At 43.4% G+C, this 20,666-nt stretch overlaps 1 protein-coding gene across 1 annotated transcript in view; it reads right to left on the bottom strand.

Annotated features, from left to right (window-relative positions):
- The window catches only part of LOC133107359 (Na(+)/citrate cotransporter-like), a 36,877-nt gene that overhangs the window by 1,200 nt on the left and 15,011 nt on the right, over positions 1–20,666 (bottom strand). The window contains exons 8-19 of the mRNA XM_061216349.1: positions 20,454–20,562; positions 19,968–20,136; positions 16,811–16,939; positions 14,170–14,306; positions 10,500–10,651; positions 9,866–10,040; positions 7,158–7,280; positions 2,158–2,370; positions 1,531–1,634; positions 786–904; positions 446–607; positions 111–248 (exon numbers count right to left, since the gene is read on the bottom strand). Coding sequence (XP_061072333.1) covers positions 111–248; positions 446–607; positions 786–904; positions 1,531–1,634; positions 2,158–2,370; positions 7,158–7,280; positions 9,866–10,040; positions 10,500–10,651; positions 14,170–14,306; positions 16,811–16,939; positions 19,968–20,136; positions 20,454–20,562 — 1,730 coding nt within the window. The remainder of the gene's footprint in view (positions 1–110; positions 249–445; positions 608–785; positions 905–1,530; positions 1,635–2,157; positions 2,371–7,157; positions 7,281–9,865; positions 10,041–10,499; positions 10,652–14,169; positions 14,307–16,810; positions 16,940–19,967; positions 20,137–20,453; positions 20,563–20,666) is intronic.

The following is a 20,666-nucleotide window of genomic DNA, read 5'->3' as shown; positions in this document are numbered from 1 at the left end:
CTCTAGTTTAAGCTCCTGATGCTTATATGTGCTCTTTGCTGCTCTAAGCAGACAGACAGACATTAGCCCAGGAGTGTATTTCAGCTGTGTTGAAGTATGAAGGTTCTCACCATGTCGGAAGCCTGGAGGTCACCATAAGAGAAGACGATGGCGTTGACGGGTGTGGCCACAGGGAGCATGAAGGCGAAGGAGGCACTGAGAGTACAAGGGACTATGAGGTACAGTGGATTCAGCCCAAAGGACTGTGACTGCAACACACAGAAAGACAAATATTATATCATAGCCACTACACCAAGGGGGTACACAAAGCAAATTATTTCAAACCAATGCATGACATGTCATAATTATGACTTCAAAAAATGAAAGTTTGAGCTTCCGAAGAACACACTAACGCTGCAAAACTCCAGTGATGACCTGGCCAATCACAGTGCTCCTATAGGCCTACCATGGAGGCGAGGATGGGAAGGAACAGTGTAACTGCAGCCACATTGCTGGTGAATTCTGTAAAAATGGAAATCAAGAGGCACAGGATGATGACAGTTGCCCAAGGGGGGATGGTCTGCAAGGGGGTCATCTGAATCCCCATCCACCTGGACAATCCGGACACCTGCAGGGGAAAATACACACACATGAATATAAGTACACACTAGGGTTAGAGGTAGCACAAAACAACTGATTAGATAGAGTGCACAAACACACTGGTTATAGAGCACACACACACACACACACACACACACACACACACACACACACGTGTTCTCTTTAGACCTCTCTTCAGGACCCACCTCGCACCCCTTGGCCAGTGCAAATCCACCCCCCAACAGCAGAAGCAGGTCCCAGGGCATTTTAGCTTGGACCACCTTCCAGTTCAGCAAAACAGGGGGGACCGGGGAAGTCTGAGATTCTTTGGATGAGTGTGATGTAATGTTGGCATAGGAAGGGGTACAGTAGAAAAGAACAGTGTGTCAGATACTCATTAGCAGATACTATATTACAGCTGCAGCTATTTAAAGCTGGAACAGGATTGTTCAAATAAAAAGTAAATCATTCTAGACCCAGGATTCTGCTTTAATGATAATCGGAAAACCATTGGGAAGCTGCAGACTCAAATTCAACAGGATGTGTTCAACTATATCAATGGTCTTGGAAATGTCTATAAAATCGGTATCACAATGTTGATTTGATTAATTTAGATGCAGTTTACTGTGACATAATGGGCCTCTATGTACCTTTCACTGCACTGGAATGGAACAGTTATATTTCCTATAAAAAATATAATAAATGGCATCGAAACTCTGGGCTTCTCAGAACAAGAAAACTGAGATTAAGGGAGAAAATGAATCTAAAAAGGATTGAAAATTCAGTATAGAATCAGTATTCAAACAATTCAAAATTTTAGTTTTTAACATTTAGTTTGTTCATTTAACATATGAGGAAAAACAGACCAATTAAATAAACACTTTTCTACGGAGGACAGGTATGTGCATAATGACCCGTGTGCGTGCGTGTTTGTGTGAAGACTTGGCTAACCTGTGTGAGGGCAGGGGAAGAATAAGCTCAACCGGGGGGGTTGGGAGGGGAGGATGAACATGAGTACAGCAATGAAAACAGCTACTGTGGCATCATTCACATACCTGCGGAGAAAAGGATGTGACCTTCCCACTGCACAGATGACTCATAAACATTCCCCCACTTCTCATTACCATCACGTGTCAAAAATGACATTAATTGCAATATAGTGACTGACAGTTGCTCAGCACACCCAGGTCTGGGCTGCCATAAGCTCCTTCTGATCAGGAGACAAAGGAGAATCCAGGGACTGATAACAGTAAAAGGGCTGTTTGTTTATTATTCCTATCTAGATAATTAGTGTTTGTTGGAACATTCTCTGCTGAGAATTCCAGCGAAAATCAGATGAGTCTTTAGCTGGACAAAGCTGGTTAAGCTGGTAGAGTAAGGCTTTTTCAAACTGGTGGAACCAGCTGCCTATATATGCTGGTCAGCTGGTTCAAAACACATCTTAAACCAGCTTAGGCTCGACCGGTTTAGGCTGGTTTAAAATGGGATTTTCAGCAGGGTTTGCATGAACAAATGTGTGTGTGTGTGTGTGTGGGAGGTGTGTTTGCATGCACAAGCGTGTGGTGGAGGTGATTTTACCCTGCGTTGTTACCGAGGAGACTCCTGGCCCAGCCGGTGGTGAAGCCTGGATCTCGAGTGAACCAGAGGAGGATGAGCAGGAGGAAGAGTACTAGCACACTGCCCTCCCCAAATGAAATGGAACCCAGCTGCCGGAGCTCGTCCCGGACCACCCGGAACATAGCCACCTCCTCCTCCGATCTTCTCACCCCACAGCCCCACGTCTTCCTGAAGCTGCAGAGTTTGGGAAAAGGCAAGGCTTATCACTGCTCTTATTCTTTTTTTGAAAAAGGCTGTCCGAGAGCCTGATGTTTGATTTTGTTTTTGCTGCCTGCCCTCATTCCACTGTGTAGTATTCCTCTTGTCCTCCCTAGTTCCCTCCATGTGTTTCCTTCCCATCCCTGTCCTCTCTCCTCTCCCCAGGTCCCAGTCAGGTAGGAGGGTCGCCTCCCGCCAACATGGGCAGAATATCTCTAACCTCATCTTTCCTCCCAGATCCCCTGGTATTGATCTCTGTGTGGCTGGTGGCCTCTGGAACTGCCAGTCCGCCGTCCAGAAAGCAGACTTCATATCTGCCTATGCCTCCCACCTCAACCTTGACTTTCTTGCTTTAACTGAAACGTGGCTCTCACCTGAGAACACGGCCACCCCGGCTGCCCTTTCCTCTGCCTTCTCTTTTTCCCACACACCCAGATCCTCTGGCAGAGGAGGTGGCACAGGTCTCCTAATCTCATCCTCATGGAGATCTAGTGTCTTCTCCTCATCCCTCTCCTTGTCCTCTTTTGAATTTCATGCGGTTTCTGTTACTCTGCCGTGCAAACTGTTTGTTATTGTTGTTTATCGCCCCCCGGGTCCTCTGGGAAACTTTTTGGATGAGATGGACATCCTCCTCAGCTCCTCACCTGTCAATGACACCCCCCTGATCCTCCTGGGTGACTTCAACCTCAACTCAGAGTCCACCCAGTCTACCTTTCTCTCCCTCCTCTCTTCTTTTGACCTTACCCTCACTCTTTCCCCTCCCACCCACAAAGCAGGCAACCTTCTTGACCTCATCTTCACAAGGAGCTGCACAACAACCAACCTCTCTGTAACACCATTCCATATATCTGACCACTCCTTCATCTCTTTCTCTCTTCCACTCTCCTCTAACACCCATCCATCTCTCCCACCATCCACTGTCACCTGTCGACGGAACCTACGCCACCTGTCTTCCTCCACCCTCTCATCTACAATCCTCTCCTCCCTACCATCTGCGGAGTCTTTCTCTCGACTGTCTACCGATGATGCGGCTACAACTCTCATGTCCTCCCTCTCATCTTCCTTTGACTCTCTGTGTCCCCTCACCACCAAACTAGCTCGGGCCTCCCCCCCCAGTCCTTGGCTTTCTGATGCTCTACGAGCTGTCCGAACCGAACTGCGGGCGGCGGAGAGAAAATGGAAAAGGTCCTGTCTCCCCAGTGATATGGCTTCCTTCCATGTCCTCTTATCATCTTTCCATTCCTCTGTCTCTCTAGCTAAATCTTCCTTCTTTCACTCGAAAATTAACGCGGCCGCCTCTAATCCCCGCAAACTGTTTTCAACTTTCTCCTGTCTTCTGGCCCCCCCTCCCCCCCCCACCCCCCTCATCACTCACACCTGATGACTTTGTCTCCTTCTTTGAAAAGGTCGATGCTATTCGCAATTCCTTCTCCCAACCCTCCACCCCTGCTGACCCTCCTACCCTCCCCAACTCCCTAACCTCCTTTTCTCCCCTCTCTGACGCCGACACACTGAAACTCCTTACTTCCCACCGCCCGACCACCTGTCCTCTTGACCCCATCCCCTCTCCCCTCCTACAATCTATATCTGAGGACATTCTCCCTTTTCTCTCCTCTCTAATCAACACCTCCCTCTCTTCCGGCACCATGCCCTCTTCCCTGAAGAGGGCCAGAGTCACTCCCCTCCTGAAAAAACCTACTCTTGATCCCTCTGCCCTGAACAACTACCGGCCTGTCTCTCTTCTTCCCTTTCTCGCTAAAACCCTGGAACGGGCGGTCTGCTCCCAACTGTCCACTTATCTTCTCCACAACAATCTCCATGACCCCAACCAGTCTGGCTTCAAGAGTGGCCACTCCACTGAAACCGCCCTGCTCGCGGTCACTGAGGCACTCCACTCTGCTAAAGCAAAATCCCTCTCCTCTGTCCTCATCTTCCTCGACCTGTCAGCCGCCTTCGATACAGTCAACCATGAGATTCTGCTCTCATTGCTGTCTGGGATGGGTGTCACAGGTTCTGCACTCGCGTGGTTTTCCTCCTACCTCTCTGGTCGCTCCTACCAGGTGACTTGGAGGGGCGCACTCTCCGACCCTCAACCCCTACGAACTGGAGTCCCGCAGGGCTCGGTTCTTGGGCCTCTCCTCTTCTCGCTATACACCATGTCCCTTGGTTCTGTTATCTCTTCCCACGGCTTCTCTTATCACTCCTACGCTGATGACACCCAACTCTTCATTTCCTTCCCCCCCGACACCCAAATCACCACACAGATCTCTGCCTGTTTGGCTGATATCTCTGCGTGGATGACTTCCCATCACCTGAAGCTCAACCTTGCCAAAACTGAGCTTCTCTACATCCCTGCTAAGTCCTCTCCGTCAATCGACCTCTCACTGACTGTGGAGGACTTTGTAGTTTCCTCCTCCCGTACGGCAAAGAATCTTGGGGTGACTCTTGATAACTGCCTCTCCCTGGCTCCACAAGTATCCTCCACTGCCAGAACCTGCAGGTTCTTTCTGTATAATATACGCCGCATCCGTCATCTCCTGACGGAGAAAGCCACCCAGCTCCTAGTCCAGGCGCTCGTCATTTCCCGCCTGGATTACTGCAACTCCCTCCTAGCCGGTCTCCCAGCGTGCGCCATCAAGCCCCTCCAGCTGGTCCAGAATGCTGCAGCCCGCTTGATCACCAGCCAGCCCAGGTCGGCTCATGTCACCCCGCTTCTCATTGGTCTCCACTGGCTTCCTATTGCCGCACGCATCCGATTCAAGGCCCTAGTGTTGGCATTTCAGGCTGCTAAGGGGACTGCCCCACATTACATACAATCCCTGATCACTCCCTACTCCCCAGCTAGACCACTCCGGTCTGCCAGCTCTGGTCGCCTTACAGTTCCCTCTCTACGGGCACCTGGCGGTCGAGCTGCACGTTCACGCCTCTTTTCCGTTCTGGTTCCTCAGTGGTGGAATGACTTGCCTACCACTGTCAGGACAGCAGAATCCCTCCCCCTATTTCGACGCAGACTCAAAACACACCTCTTCAAACTCTACCTTAGTCCTCCCTCCTGATTTACCCCGCCCCCCCCTTCTGATACCCCTATCCCTGTCTAACCCCCCCCCCAAAATAAAAAAATAAATAAAAAATAAAATAAAGATTGCACTTATGATGACGACTATATGTTTAGAACAGCAGTCCAGGTGTATTTTCCTAGTTCAGGATGTGATGCTTTGACTTGTGGTAGAACCTATGCACTTGTAAGTCGCTTTGGATTAAAAGCGTCTGCCAAATGACTAAAATGTAAAATGTAAAATGTAAAAATAAAAATAAAAATAAAAAAAAGATTAAAAGAGAACCTCCACTAAAAGAAACTTGAATTCCAAAGACAGTGGAGTTGAGCATTGCATACTTCTTAGTGGCATGTTTTAAAAAGCTGAGGCTTGTGCTAACTAACACACTGGAGAAAAATGGAGCACATTTTCTCTGGGTCTCAGTTCCAGGACCTCAGTTTCAAACCACTAAGACAGCTTGGAAAAATATCAGTTTGATCCTAAAATATGCATACTTCGACAAAAAGTGCATTTTTTACTGGAATCAGCATGGAACACAAACTGAAAACTTGAGTATAATATGAGAAGCTCAAAAACATGATTTTTAAGAATACAATACATCAGTAGTCAAGTACATTATTGATGAAACATTGTTTTGTATTGTATTATTTTTCTTTGTTATTATTTTATTTGTTTATATCTGTTTTATTTATTGTATCAATTTATTAACGCTTACTTATAGTTGCTGCCCTCTTTGCCAGGTCTCTCTTGTTAAAAAGCTATATCTCAAGAGACTTCCTGGATTAAAAAAACACTAAAAAACAGAATTATATTAGATTTCCACACATAATAGTAGTGAGATGAAACATAATTAAAGAATACATTTTGTCAGTATCTATGATTTTGCGTTTTTGTTTATTGTTACCCTCTATGCTCACTGTAGTCTGTCTGTCAATTCATTCATTCGTTTCACCTGTGTCCCACTTCCTGATTGTTTCATATACCTGATTGTATTTTTTCATTACCTGTGTATTGAAACCCCTCTGTTTCTGTTACTCGTTGCCAGATTGTCATGTGCTTTAAACTCTCCAGCGTTTTGTTTTGTTTGCAACTTCTGTCATCCGCTGTTTTTCCCTTTGGTTTATCGGTTAGTGCTTTTGATTTTCGATTTTAGCCTGTCTAGACTGCCTGTTTGTATCTGACCCTCTGCGTTTGACCTCGACCATTCTCTGGATTACCTGTGTTGTTTCTGTTTGCCTGGACTCAATTACAAACTGCCTATTTCATTAGGTATTTATTAGACTTATTGTTTGACTTCTACGGCTGTAGCCTATCCACTCAGATGTATGATGTGTTGTGTGTTCAGAGACACTCTTCTGCATACCACTGTTGTAATGTGTGGTTATTTGTGTTACTGCCACCTTCCTGTCAGCTTTGACCAGTCTGGCCATCGGCACTTGGAAATGGACCAATTTTGGCAATAGGAGGACTTTTCTGGTTGTATCTGAGTTTGACATTTACAGAAAGAAAGAAGCCACAAACCAAAGGCTAAGTGTAAACCACTCAGTGGTATGGGTTTTTGCAATGCTTTGGCTGCCATCTTAAAATGCAGTAAGTGGTGAACTACACTCATTCATTAATTCATTCATCTATTCCTGAGGAAAGTACTAGGGTGCAATGTCTGTAGGTGGAAAGGTGTTTTGATCAGGGTATTGTTTGCACACTTACTTCAGTCCCATGGCGATGAACTGCAGCCAGAACCAGGATATAAAGAGCATGATAATCATGTTGGGGAAAGCAAAAGTGAACCAAGAGGTAAAGGTGATGACATCACCATTCGTGGGGAACAGCCTAGAGAGTGATAGAAATTTGGATAAAAAGGTCAGTGTCATGAGATTCAATTTCCTATTATGTGCCCCTGGTCTTTTTGAATGGATTCAGAAGTAGATGACTCTTAATTCAGTCTGAATTAAACACTTTTTGTGGAACAGGCACAGTTGCAACAACTACTTTACTACATATGAACCTGCAGCCCTTTCCCAAACACAAAAGATGGCAATTTAAAAGAAAGAATGCACTATTCAGAAAAAAAAACATTTTCTTTTACAAAGTACTTTTATACTCTCAGTCTATAACAAACACATTTTTGGGTCCAGTTCATGCAATGTTCTATTTTAAGGCTTTATATCTGCCATCACAAAGACTTATCAATGTCTTAAATGAAGCTTTAATGAACGAATACTAACTTCATTTCGTTTATTTTAAGAATTTCTGTATGAATAAAATTCTAGAAATACAAAACAAAACACAAAATGTAAAACCTAAGCCTATAAGTTCTATATTTTGCAAAGAAATACTGAGTCAAAAATGTAAAACAGGTAAACCTATACATTACCTGAATAAACTCACAGTCCATGATAAATCTGAGAGTGATAGGCCAAGTTACTAAAGATCTATGAAGTAAAATCTAAGCACTGCACCCTGGTGTTCATTAGTGCCTCCAAATCTATCCAAAATGACTAAAGTGTATATTGCTGTAAATCATTTAAAAAAATCATATTGTGTTATTACAAATCAACTGTTTTAAATGATGAAACTGACTTTTGCGTATTTCAAAAGTGGGAATTACTATATTTTCATCAGTATAGGGTTGGAACCCTCTCAAAAAATGAATAAAATGGTTGTTGTCCATTAACCCCTGAAGTATTGCCCCCTTTTCTTAACACCAGTTGGAAAATTACACACCAAAAAGGTAACCCTTGGGGGTTTACCAAAAAAAGGTTTTGTAACAAAGTTGTAAAAACTTTCCAGAAGCTCAAACAGCGTGGAAGCTGTTTTCACCTAAAATATCTTTTGAATATAAGTGGATACCGATGCATGTTGCTGTGCCTGGTGGGCTCAGAATCCAAATGGAGCCACAGCCACAACACTGGAAAAATCCCTTTTCAAATGTGATGGCAATATCACCAAAATGATATTCTGCATTGCTTTTTCTAATGTAGGGACTACAACTTCCAAATTCCCACAGGAAAATTCCGCGAAGTCCACCACGAATGGCGTCTAACTTGGTTCAGCCAATCCCGTAATGGCGGGAGCAATAAACTTTCCCGTATAAGAGCAAGACACGTTCTTGGGATCTTCTGCTTTTTCTGCTTCTTCTGCTTCTTCTCTTCGACGCACCCTTTTTGGCCATTCGCTTCAGCTTATCTGCTCCGAGACTCGGACAGAGGCTGAATGCTGCACAGCGCACTACCAGGCCTACGGACACACCCACTTACCTCGCGGTAACTACGTGGCCTATAGTGAGTGGAAATTGTTGTACGCGGAACGCTACATCAGTTTACCCCAATAAAGCTCAACAACGAAACAGCAACAAACTTTTACACCTGGAAAAGGACCAGCGGATCAGACGACAACGCACTGCTAAGACGGGAACACCCCAGCCTGCGCATCTCTCCCGGACACCATTCACAGCACCATCGCCGTTTCTACAAGGACAGCATGTCTTTTGGATCCAGCAATGCGTATGGACTCAGTAAGAAAACAAACATTCAGGCATAGCCAGTGTTTAGTTTAGTCTTAACTGTTTTTGTGAATCTGTGTTTCAATATTTACCATCCTACCATTGTAATGTGTTTGGTTAGCTACATATATATGTACGTGAATTGATTCGCCGTCTTTTGCGCATATATAGAGTAAAACTATGCAAGTAGTCCCTTCTCACAGCTAACTCTAACTCATTACCACACCCAGAACTCTAGCTTACTCAAGCTAGCTACTCCCACCTTTCCTTTGTTCAAGCGACACGCGCCCACACACACACATACACGCCCTAACTTAACCTACTAACTTCCCCTACTAATTCCCGTTAGTTTATCTGTTATGTGTTTGTATGTTTGTTTAATAAATATTTTATTAAACCCCGGTGTCCGTTTTGGAATCGCATAGACATGAGAGCCGAGTTAAAGCAGTCTTTCGAAGAACTTCCAACCTTCAGGTTATCAGTATGTTTAATCATTAATATTGGTTATTTTAATTATTAATTAAAATACTAAATTTTTGGTTAGATATTTCTGATAATAGTAATTTTATGAGACTGATTACTTTTTGCAGTTATACTGCTACACAACGTTTAACTGGCGCCCCGGTTTCGTAGAGAGTAAAATCCCTGCGTTATTTGGCGGCCCGTGCGAGGACCCTACATAATCTGGAGCCCTGTGCGAGGACCCCTACACTAAGCTACTGTATGTCTAGGCGGTTTCCATGATGGCCATTTGGAGACTCAGAAAGGACACAAGGTAACTAAATGATGTTATGGGTGTTATGAGGTGTAAAATACAATATACTGTATATTCTAAAGGTACAACTGACTATATCTGAGCTGGGAATCAAACGGTGACACATAACCTAACCTCACTTAGATTAGCTCCACTTACTGGTTCATCTGGCCCTGGAGTACCAGGTTGGCTCCAGTGGCGGTTAGTGTAGCAGTGCCCCCGATGCTGGCTGCATAACACACACTCAGCTTCATGCCTTTACATATCCTCCTCTTCTCTGCAGCCTCTTCAAATGGCACAGTCTCTTCATACACCCCTGACCCATTCACCACCACTAAGAGAAAGAGGTGGAGGAAGGGGGCAGATTATTTTAATTATTGTTTAACTATTACAAGAAATAGGCCCACACATGTGTCTTGTGTTTTTGAGTTTTTCATATCATCCTGGAGCTTTTTGTGATTTGTGTTTCATACCCATTCTAGTAAAACATTAGCAATTTTGAAGTACACATATTTGAAAGTAGAACTGCTATTGTTCCAAGCTGTTCATAAAACGATTTCCCACGTGATATGGCATATGCTTTTGCATAATCAGACAACATTGCACTCTTATTACACACTATTATGTTTACACTATTTAGCTAAAAATTAGCTAGCATTATTAATTTCTACTCATTATATTGCTATTATAGCTACACTACTTATTTACCTACAAATTAGCGAGCTATATTACTGTTATCATTATTATACTCTATTTATTTAGCTACAAATTGGCTAGTTATGTTCCAGCTCACCCAGCTCTCTCTGTTCCTCACCCCTCTCCTCCTCCCTGTAGTGTAGCTGCTGCAGCACAGCCTGGACAATCGGCGTAATCATGGCAGAGGCGGCCATGGTGTTGGTCCACATGGACAGGAAGGCCGTCACACACATGAAGCTCAGCATCAGCCTGGGGAGTGAAGCACACAGTTCCACATGGAGTCCTGCTACATAAGATCTCTAACAGAATTACCTGCTTCACCCCTACCAGTCTGGCTTCAGGGCTGGTCATTCAGACACTGACCACCTCTCCATCATCAAAGTGAGATTACCTTCACTCTCCTGATTCACTCTACCCTGGCCTTGCTCAGAGCTCTTCAGTGAACCAAATCCTACATCTATAATTTGTCCTTCTTGGGGTGGTGGTATCTCATACCCAGCATATTCCTACAGGCATCCCCCAAGGCACCAGTCTTGGCCTCCTCTTTATTATATAAGTGATCCGATCATAAACAAGTTGCAATGTCCAATTTAACATAAATCTATGTTTATGTAATAATAAATAAAAAAATGTAGGTTGCTTTAGGCAGAAGAAAGATATCTTGCCTTTCATAATCTGCATGCCTTAATGCTAAATTCAGAGTAAAAATATATTCTTTAAAGATTTTAAATGCAAGATATCAAACTGAAAGTAACACCTGAGTTGTGCATTATTTGGAGGTTATCCAGCTTGTCAATAGTCATCAGTCACCATTCAGTCACACAATCACGACCACTAGTGACCACTTTAATGTCTTGATGTGCAATATGAGCAATGAGTGACAGCATAGGAGTGACAGCATAGCACAAACAATGCCGCAGAAGGAGCCAGGCAGCATGACGGCTTTAGCATGCAGAATGAGCCAGGCAGCATGACAGCTTTAGCATGCGGAATGAGCCAGGCAGCATGGCGGCTTTAGCATGTGGAATGAGCCAGGCAGCATGACGGCTTTAGCATGCGGAATGAGCCAGGCAGCATGACGGTTTTAGCATGCAGAATGAGCCAGGCAGCATGACGGCTTTAGCATGCAGAATGAGCCAGGCAGCATGACGGCTTTAGCATGCAGAATGAGCCAGGCAGCATGACGGCTTTAGCATGCAGAATGAGCCAGGCAGCATGATGGCTTTAGCATGCAGAATGAGCCAGGCAGCATGATGGCTTTAGCAGGCAGCTGAGCAAAATGAGCAAGGGCCTGAACAGGTAAGGTTGGTGCTTTATATAAGCCCTCCCATTAGACATAAGGATCATGTGAGGGGGCAGAGCTTCTCGAGTTGACTGACCAAACTAGTTCCGCAGGCTTTGCATCATTTTGTAAATGTTTAAAATGTCAGATGACAATGTAGCAACTGAGCTTTGCGTCATTTGGTGGCTAGCCAGCTTGTCAATGTTCACCAATCACAAACAACCACATCAGCTGTGTCCGTAGCTATATATAGGATGACAAGTTATCGCCCTGGAGTTTTGTTAGCCCAATATCGGTAATATCCCAGCCTCACATTACATTACATTACATTAATGGCATTTGGCAGACGCTGTTATCCAGAGCGACGTACAACAAAGTGCATACCCATAACCAGGGATAAGTGCGCTGAAAGACCCTAGAGGGAAGTATAATTTCAACTGCTACCTGCACAACAAAGATAAGGACCAGGGCCCATTTTATTTTATTTATATACTTTATTTTATTTTTTGTAAAAAAAATATATTATTATTTTTTTTCGTCAAACCGCAACACGCAAACGTATCAACAAAACCCGTAACTAGCCAAACACAGCTTACCTAGCTAAACTCACATAACTACCATCTTGCGACAAAGCCATTTGCTCTCAAAGCGACACAACTCCCTTGATATCTGGAGTAGAGAGATAACTTTGCTATCATTAGAAAGCATACATTCTCATATTTTGAGTAGCTTCTATCTATCAAAATACGTCTTAGGGTCAATGTGACTGATTACACTCACGAGCACTCACTGAGCAGAAAATGTTCCTAATAAAGTGCACGGTGAGTGTAGTTGTTTTAGGAAACTAGAATTCATTAAAAGATTATTTTTTCTTTGCTAAAGGAGTCGTTCTGTAAGCATGTAGGGCAGGGATAGAGCACAAATTTGGAAGCGAATATGGTTCCTCCTGTTCTATGGACAGCAGTTATTGTGTTTATTAAATTTTTGTGCCATTCCAGTCCCTTTAGGACCTGAGCCAAAAAAATAAATAGAAAACTTGTTAGTCAGAGCTTCGGGCAAATCAGCATGCAGTACAGTTTTGGAACCACCTTGGGCTACAAAGCACCTTCACTCTGCGTCTGTCCTCGTCAATGTTTCAGTAACTTTGTCTCATTATTGTTAATACTTTTGTTAACAGCTTTCTATCCTTGTGGATTATACAATATGCACCATAGACTCTTACACAAGTGTAAGGTATACAGACAGACAGACAGACAGAGGAGACTGAATTGCGTTTAGTCTTGGGAAGCATTCAGTTAGAAATTTGAGTTTAGAAATTAGAAATTAGAAACAGAGAAGTTTAGGGACCTAGTTTGTTTTTCTTTGGGTTGGTTAGTTCCCTAGAACCTTCCCTATTTTTTTGTTCTTGGTACCGCTTCTGTTTGGAAGAGCGAACGGCAGTGTTCGGTTCATAAAGTTTTGCCTGTTCGAGACTGCCGGTGAAATATCTTGTTTTGTTTCTCCTGACCAGTATAGCTCAGGTCAGTTTTTCTGTTGGCAGATCGCCGGGGAGTTTTGTTCCCTTTTTTCATTCTTTCTTCACCTATTTTAGTGGTTATCCAACTTATCGTTGGTAACTTTGTGATCCCTTCCCGGTCGCTCTTGGTCTCCCGCCCCTGCTCCCTTACAAGAATACTCTCAGACCCAACCTCACAAGGCCAGGTTCCCATTTGCATATATCTAGTGCTGAGCTACAAAATAACTATGCCACCCCCAAGTTCATACCAAGATCAAGGGGGAGTATAAGTGTCACACGAATAGGCAGGGTAGTTTATTTCTCTTTTCACATTCATTAAAACAAAGCAGGCTACTTGGTTGGAGAATGGGAGCACTGCCATTAACTACACAGGGCTAGATGCTTAGTATTTCCACCTTTGAGCTCAAAACAACAAAAACATAACACTGTGTTACATGCTAAAGCACACCCCACCCGTACTTGTGTTTCACACTTGGCTTGACAATTATGGCCATATGAGTCACTGCAAACAATGTGGGAAGGAGCCTAATCTAATCAGGCAAAACGAGTTAGCGATGTATATGAAAGAGGGCCGCACCTAAACACAGCAATTAGTCCACTCTCTGTGTGATCTATCCACTAGCTGCATCTACAAACTGGACAAACACGTTAACTAGCATTTATATTGCTGTAACAGGTGTAGGCTAGCCTAAAGCTACAAACAAAATTTGGAGGATCCCCAAGTTGACTCATAGCTGCCCCACCACATGCCTGCATACATACTCATTAAATGGTTATGGGTATGCACTTTGTAGTACGTCGCTCTGGATAAGAGCGTCTGCCAAATGCCATTAATGTAATGTAATGTAAATGCAATGTATAAAATCCTCCAGGCTACATACTGTCATACTTTCTTTTACCCTATTGTATGTTGCCCCTCCCTGCCATGCATGGAGAAGGACAAGACTGGTCTCGTTGGCGGTAACTCACAATGGAGGTCGGACCCCGGTCAGGTATAGCATCCTGAGGGCCAAGCGTTTGTGCAGGTTCCAGTGTTCCACTGCCAAGGCAACCACCAGCGTACCCAGACAAAGCATGGTGGTATCGTTCAGGTACTGAATACTCACCTAGGGAAAGAACCGGCAGAAGAGTAATCAGCACAACCAGGGACTCCAGTGCTCATCAATGCAGTCACAGAAGGGAAACTAATGGCCAGCCATTACAGTGACGGTCAAGGCTGCAGACGGAAAAACCAATAGCAGACTCAGGGATGAAGTGAAACAGCAGGCTTTAATGCAGGTCTACAGAATAGGGTCAAGGGACAGCAGAACAGGGCAGTAAAGGATAAACAGAGTTTCTCCAGGTAATGGGTCAGAATCAAACATACAGGGGTACAGGGGATCAGGCAGGTCCACGTCGAAGAACAGGTGAAGGTCGAGGCCGGGGGCGGATCCATAACACAGAGGCAGGAGTAGGGTGACGAAAGGTGCTCCAGGGCAGAGAAGTGTGAGCAAGGGTCGGATCAGGGGTAGGGCAGAGGAGCAGGCAGGTGGCAGGAACACCGAAACACACAAATGACGTGACAACGAGAAACAGGTGAGATGATTACCAGGGAGGAAATACATATCTGCTTTGGAGGGCAGAGACAAGTAATAAGGAGAAAGAGAAAACATGGAATGGAGCAAGAACACAGAGAACACACATGAAATGGGGAAACAAGGAAAAGAGCTAAGACAGAGACACGGGAAGTGTAAACATGGAAACCATGAAACGGAACATAAAACTAAGAAATACATAAAACAGGGAAAAGAAGAAATGATAAGAATAAGGAAAAAGGGCACAGAATGTGACAAGTGACATACTGTAAATGTTCCTCTAATGATGAATCAGAAATTAGGAATTGCTCCCTGTTGCTCACAACTGAGAATGTTTCATCATTCTATGGACAGGTCAGTCCACTTGCATGCACTTCCTGTGGGCATAGACAGTGCAGCGCAGTAATTGTTTTTGAGACATATATTCTTTTTGCTTGCTTCATTGTTATAGGTAGTGTAGTTGTCACATTTCATGTTTGTTATGTCATGTTTTATGTTTAGTTATTGTCTTGGTTATGTTATTGTCATGTCACGTATTATGTTAGTCTAGTCTCACCATGTTTTTATGTTTTATGTCATGTTATGTTTCAGGTTTAGTTGTTACGATTTAATTGTTAGTCTTGCCATGTCATGTCATATAGTTTATTGTCATTGTTTTGCAAACTGGTTATGTCACAATTTATGTTCCATGTTATGTTGTACTGTTCATTGATTTAGCATACACTTTTTCGTGTCTTACTGCAAACCTTGCATTCCTGCTTTTTCTCTCTCCCTTTCTGTCACTCACACCCTAATTGTTTCAATTTCCCTTGTCTATTTACTAACCGACTAATGCTAGATCAGGATTGGGTAATACTAACATTCTAATCATCTGTTCATGTTACCTTACGTTTCTTGTACATGTCATTTACTAATTTACTAATGCTGGGGCAGGATAGGTTTATTACTAACGATTACTAATTACCTTGTTAACTTGTCAATCCTCCACACCTGATTTCCATTCTCTTGCTGCTCTCAAACTAATTGTCTACACCTGTCTACACCTGCATATAAGCTCAGTTTCAGGTCATGTCTGTGTGAAATTGCTTGCCTCCTGTTGGTCAGTGCAGGCGCTTGTTTGGGTAGACCAAGCCAGTGGCTACCTGTTATGAGCCAAGCCTGTTTACTGACCAAAGATTATTGACTTCTGTTTTGTTGACCATTGCCTGCCTGTACCACATCTTTGCCTGTTGTTTTTGTACTTTTGCCCCGCGGAGCAGACTTTGGTCTTGACTCTTGCGCCGTCATCGACCTGGAGCCTGCCTACCGCCCGCCAGTACTTCTGCCCTGCTGACAGCTTTCCTGGCTACCGGACTTCCCGCATGGTGTACCGACTACGAGACTGCCTTCTCCCTCGGTACTGCGCTTTGGTTTTCTGGCTGGATATTTGCATGTACGAACATGTTTTTGACTACGCTCCCTGGATATACCCTCTAATACTACTTGAAGGCTTTGCTTTGATACATTTGTACTGGACATGAAAGTGCATTTTTGGTGTGTGTATACGTGCATGTGTGTGCCTCCACCTACAGAGGATCATGTGTTTTGTGAGTGTGGTTTTGGAAGGGAAAGAACAGTTGTGGAGTCAAAGGCTTTTTTTCACTGTCCTTAGACATTCACTTAGATGTGATGCCTTCCAAGGTCTTTAAATGTCTTCTATTTAGATTTCAACCTTATTAGGCATAAAGTCTCGAACTGTTTTTGCTAGTGTGCAACAATCTAGAAAATTACTAATCTATTATTAATTTAATTTTTGCATGTCTGTTCCCCATGTGATGCTGAGGCCCTCCCCAGCCTGCATCACAGTGCCTTCTGTGGATTTCAAAAATTCAGAGAAGGTGAGGTACCCACATGGATGTTTCAAAATAAGGAACAGCAAAGGCATCTTGAACTAGTTTATGGAGATGCAGTACTGTGTAAAAGTCTTGGGTGCCTGTATAATGTGCTGTGGTGCTATCATTGTACAGTGTCGCTAACATTGTGTGAGCCTAACCTACCTCTCTGGACCGCATGATGCCGAAAACAGGAAAGAGCACAACAGGTAGCAGGGCAGTGACAGCCATTGGCAGGGCCTCTGTGCACCAGTACACTGCCATCAGCAAGATCACGTAGGCACATCCTGCCTCCTGCAGGAGAGGAGGAGAACAGCATCAATTGGGCCATGCTACAGTCACTCGAGCAGTAATACTCATTCATTTTGAGGGCATATACTGTAGTGGACAGTAGGGTTTGGCTATCCAGCTCTGCTACCTTTCTCACAGGACTGACATTACATATGCTTTATTGTGACAACAACAATGGCCTACACAGACCTATTTCACAGAAATGTAGTAGCATACCAAAACCACAAACTATTTAATTGAACTGTTTAAACAATACTTTTTCCTGTAGAATTTGCATATAGTCTAAGACTATGATTTTTATAGCTATTATTTTTGTAGCCTACAAATAAATGTAATAACCATTGATCAACTTGCTTATTGAAAATATGAAGCAGAGATCAGTCAATTGGTGAATATGTGTTTTCTCTGATGGTTATGCTATTACTTTTCATGATGGTCTCAATTACAAGCAAGGACCCATGCACAAATGGAACCCACCTCGAGATGGTCGTGCTGCTGATTTGGGAGACCGTTGGAGACACCTTAAGATGGACACCATCAACACCACATTACAACCCACCTCCAGTTAGTTCCTCTCCACCAGCCCATTACCTCCCAAGCTTTGCACCAGTCAGAGCCCTCAACCCAATACAGAAGAGTATAATGATAGTTTTCACAGATCTCATTCCCTTGGCCCTGTTATCACCGCACATGGTCTATCCTACCACTGCTATGCGGACGATACACAACTCATCTCATTCCCACCATCTGATACAAAGGTTTCAGCCCGCTTGCTTGCTTGAGTGACATCCAGTGCAGAATGGCAAACCTAATCTCTCATTAAACAGGTACAGCTGAACCGAGTGAGAGGGAGGGAGCTGCGCCCTTCAAAGAGCGAGGCTGCGGAGCAGAGCGGGGCTGACGACGGAGGCCGAAAGACACGACGCCAGTGTGGGCTTAAGCCTTTTCAGCCTAGAGACGAACAAACTCCCACAGAGCGAAACGTGGAGGAATTCCTGGCGGAAACCCCGCGACCGAAACTGAAGTCCGGGGCACGTGAGCATATCTCTCCTGCTGTGAGCCAGCTAACATTGTCCCGCTCTAACCCCTGGATCTGAATCACCTACGGAGGACGGCTAGGCTGGGAAAGTGGACAAAGACGGACAAACGCTGTTGCATGGATGCCGATTCTTTTTTGTGTTTTTTTTTTTTTTTTTCGCTGCCTTTCCGGGGTTCCTAATTTTTTGGCCGTTTGTTGTTTTTATTTTTATTTTTTTGATTAAGGCTGTCTGAGATCAGGAGCAAGGAGCCAAGCAAAGTCTCTGTGGCAAGTTCTCCAACATGCTTGGAACAACCTCCCTGCTGATTGTCTTAGCCAACATTGTCCTGCAGTTCTATGTCTCAGAGAAGTGATGCAGTTTTAACTCCGAAGGCTGGTCACAAAAAAATATTGATTTGATTCAGTTTAACTATTCTGCCAAATTACTAAAATGTAATGTAAAATGTATAGTACATTTATTTAGGAACTTTCATTGAATTATTTTTGAAAGAATCTTATCTATACCGAACGTCATACAGGTGCCTAAGGCTTTTGCACAGTACTGTATGTGTGATTGGAAAATAACTTACAATTTATTTATGAAACAGGAGTCGACACAGCTTTTTTTCATATCCACATGTATGTTGATAAATACCAATCAATCATACACAAGAAGTGTGCACACAAAATTAGTATAAATTGAAGGCCTTAAAATACCTTAAGTTATATCAATTTCAGGCATTTTAAAAAGATGGCAGAGAAGATTGTGTAGCCTACTTTTGTTTATATAGGCTACATAAACGGTGTATGCACCACATAGGACTGAAATAAAAACAGTGTAAAATGTGGAGTAGCATCCTACCTGCTGCTTTGGCCTATGCATCAGAGATATTGCTGTAATCTCTCTAAGTTCCACATACTGTGGAACAGATAAAACAAAAATGGTTTGACATAAAACTGGAGGCAAAGTTATAAAAATGGACAGATTTTACTGTCTGGGATTATCAAGGGTCAATATATTTTGTCCTGTGCCAGTCCGCAAGAAGCGGAGTACAGAAAGCACCTGACAATTTTTTGGAATTGGATGGGAAAGACATCCGAGTTCTGACTAATGTTTTGTGACATCTGAGTTCTGACTACAGTGTTTTGTGAAACCAACTCAGTCTTTGAATATGAATATGAAGTGAACAATGCATTCATATTCTATTAAAGCAAAACATGTACATGTCATGTAGAGTCTAATGCTGCATTCATGTCTTATCAGAATAACCAAATTACCACTTTCCAATTGGGAAAATCAGTTCCCGTCAACCTGTTAAAATTACGCGGACTCGCTGTTATTGTTCATTGTTTCTTCTGTGAGCCTCAAAGAAATTGGCTCGGTCTTTGAATATGTGCTCTTTCTGGAGTAGGCTACGCCATGCCCCAAATCTTCTACAATAAATGTGCATGTAATGTACAGAGAGGCCAGACATATAAACAATGGCGTAAGAAGGCTACACCCTATTTGTAGCAAACTTGAATGCACGTGACCAGACATGTAAATCATACGGCTCTGGATTAGGGAGTAGATATTTGCATAGATTGAAGACGTAGTGATAGTCAGAGACAGGTGCGAACACTAAGAGATTGCGTTAGTGAATTTGTTACGTGAATACTTCTAAACTACATTCAGACGCAGACATAACAGGGGATGACAAATGAGAACTGTAATGGAAAACAATAACCAAGGATGTATGAAAAATGAATAAATAACAAGAATAAACATAAATACACACAGGACAGATACAGAAACTTTACAGCTTTACAACCATGCACTTTTACAATTCATTGCTGTGCACAATACGAACAGCTGACACCACTCATGAAGTTCGTTTGGCTAAATAAATCCCTCATTATTTGTGCAAATGCATTTCCAAAAGAATTACAGTGAATTTTGGTTGACTGAAATGAATGAGGCCCAATGTATCTGTCTACAGTACATAATAAGAATGACAGACCCCCTGTACATACCTTGGTTCGGATTAGCACTGGCAAAGGGAGAAGGAGAAATGGGGTACAAAACAGAATGATCCCATTCTTCAGCTTCCTCAGCGTTTTCAGGAACAGTTTCATCTCCAGATGTGTGAGGGACTGATGTTGGCAGGGTTTGAGGCTAAGAGTGGTTTGCTTGGCTGAGTTACTGGTTTTTCAGAAAAGTGGGAGGCAAATAAACATGCTTTTCCTGTCTGTGACCTTACCTGATCTGATTAAATTCTCCCCTGTAATCTGGCATGAAATACTGTACACTCACCAAGCACTTTATTAGGAACATTTTTACTTTTACTTTTATTATTCTTGCAATGATCGAATCAGCCAATTGTGTGGCAGCAGTGCAATGCATACAATCATGTAGATACAGGTGAAGAGCTTCAGGTAATAATCAACCATCACAATTTTTTTTTAGTACCAGTAACACCGTGGGTGTGATGTGTGTGGGTGTGTCTGCATAGCCCGTACCTCTCTTCTCTGGCCAACTCTCTCTTTATGAGGGATTGTGCCGGTTGTCCCATAACGGGTAACTTTTTTCCCTCAAAAAGCCCCAATACATAAGGAACAATCCGGACACCTGCAGGGGGAAAACACAGGCACCTGAACATAAGTACACACACTATGGCTAGAGGTAGCACACAAACACTCTGATTAGATAGAGCACACACACACACAGCAGCA

Source organism: Conger conger, chromosome 13 (assembly GCF_963514075.1).
Source record: "Conger conger chromosome 13, fConCon1.1, whole genome shotgun sequence".
Taxonomy (NCBI): Eukaryota; Metazoa; Chordata; class Actinopteri; order Anguilliformes; family Congridae; genus Conger; species Conger conger.
This window is presented reverse-complemented; position numbering and strand designations above follow the sequence as displayed.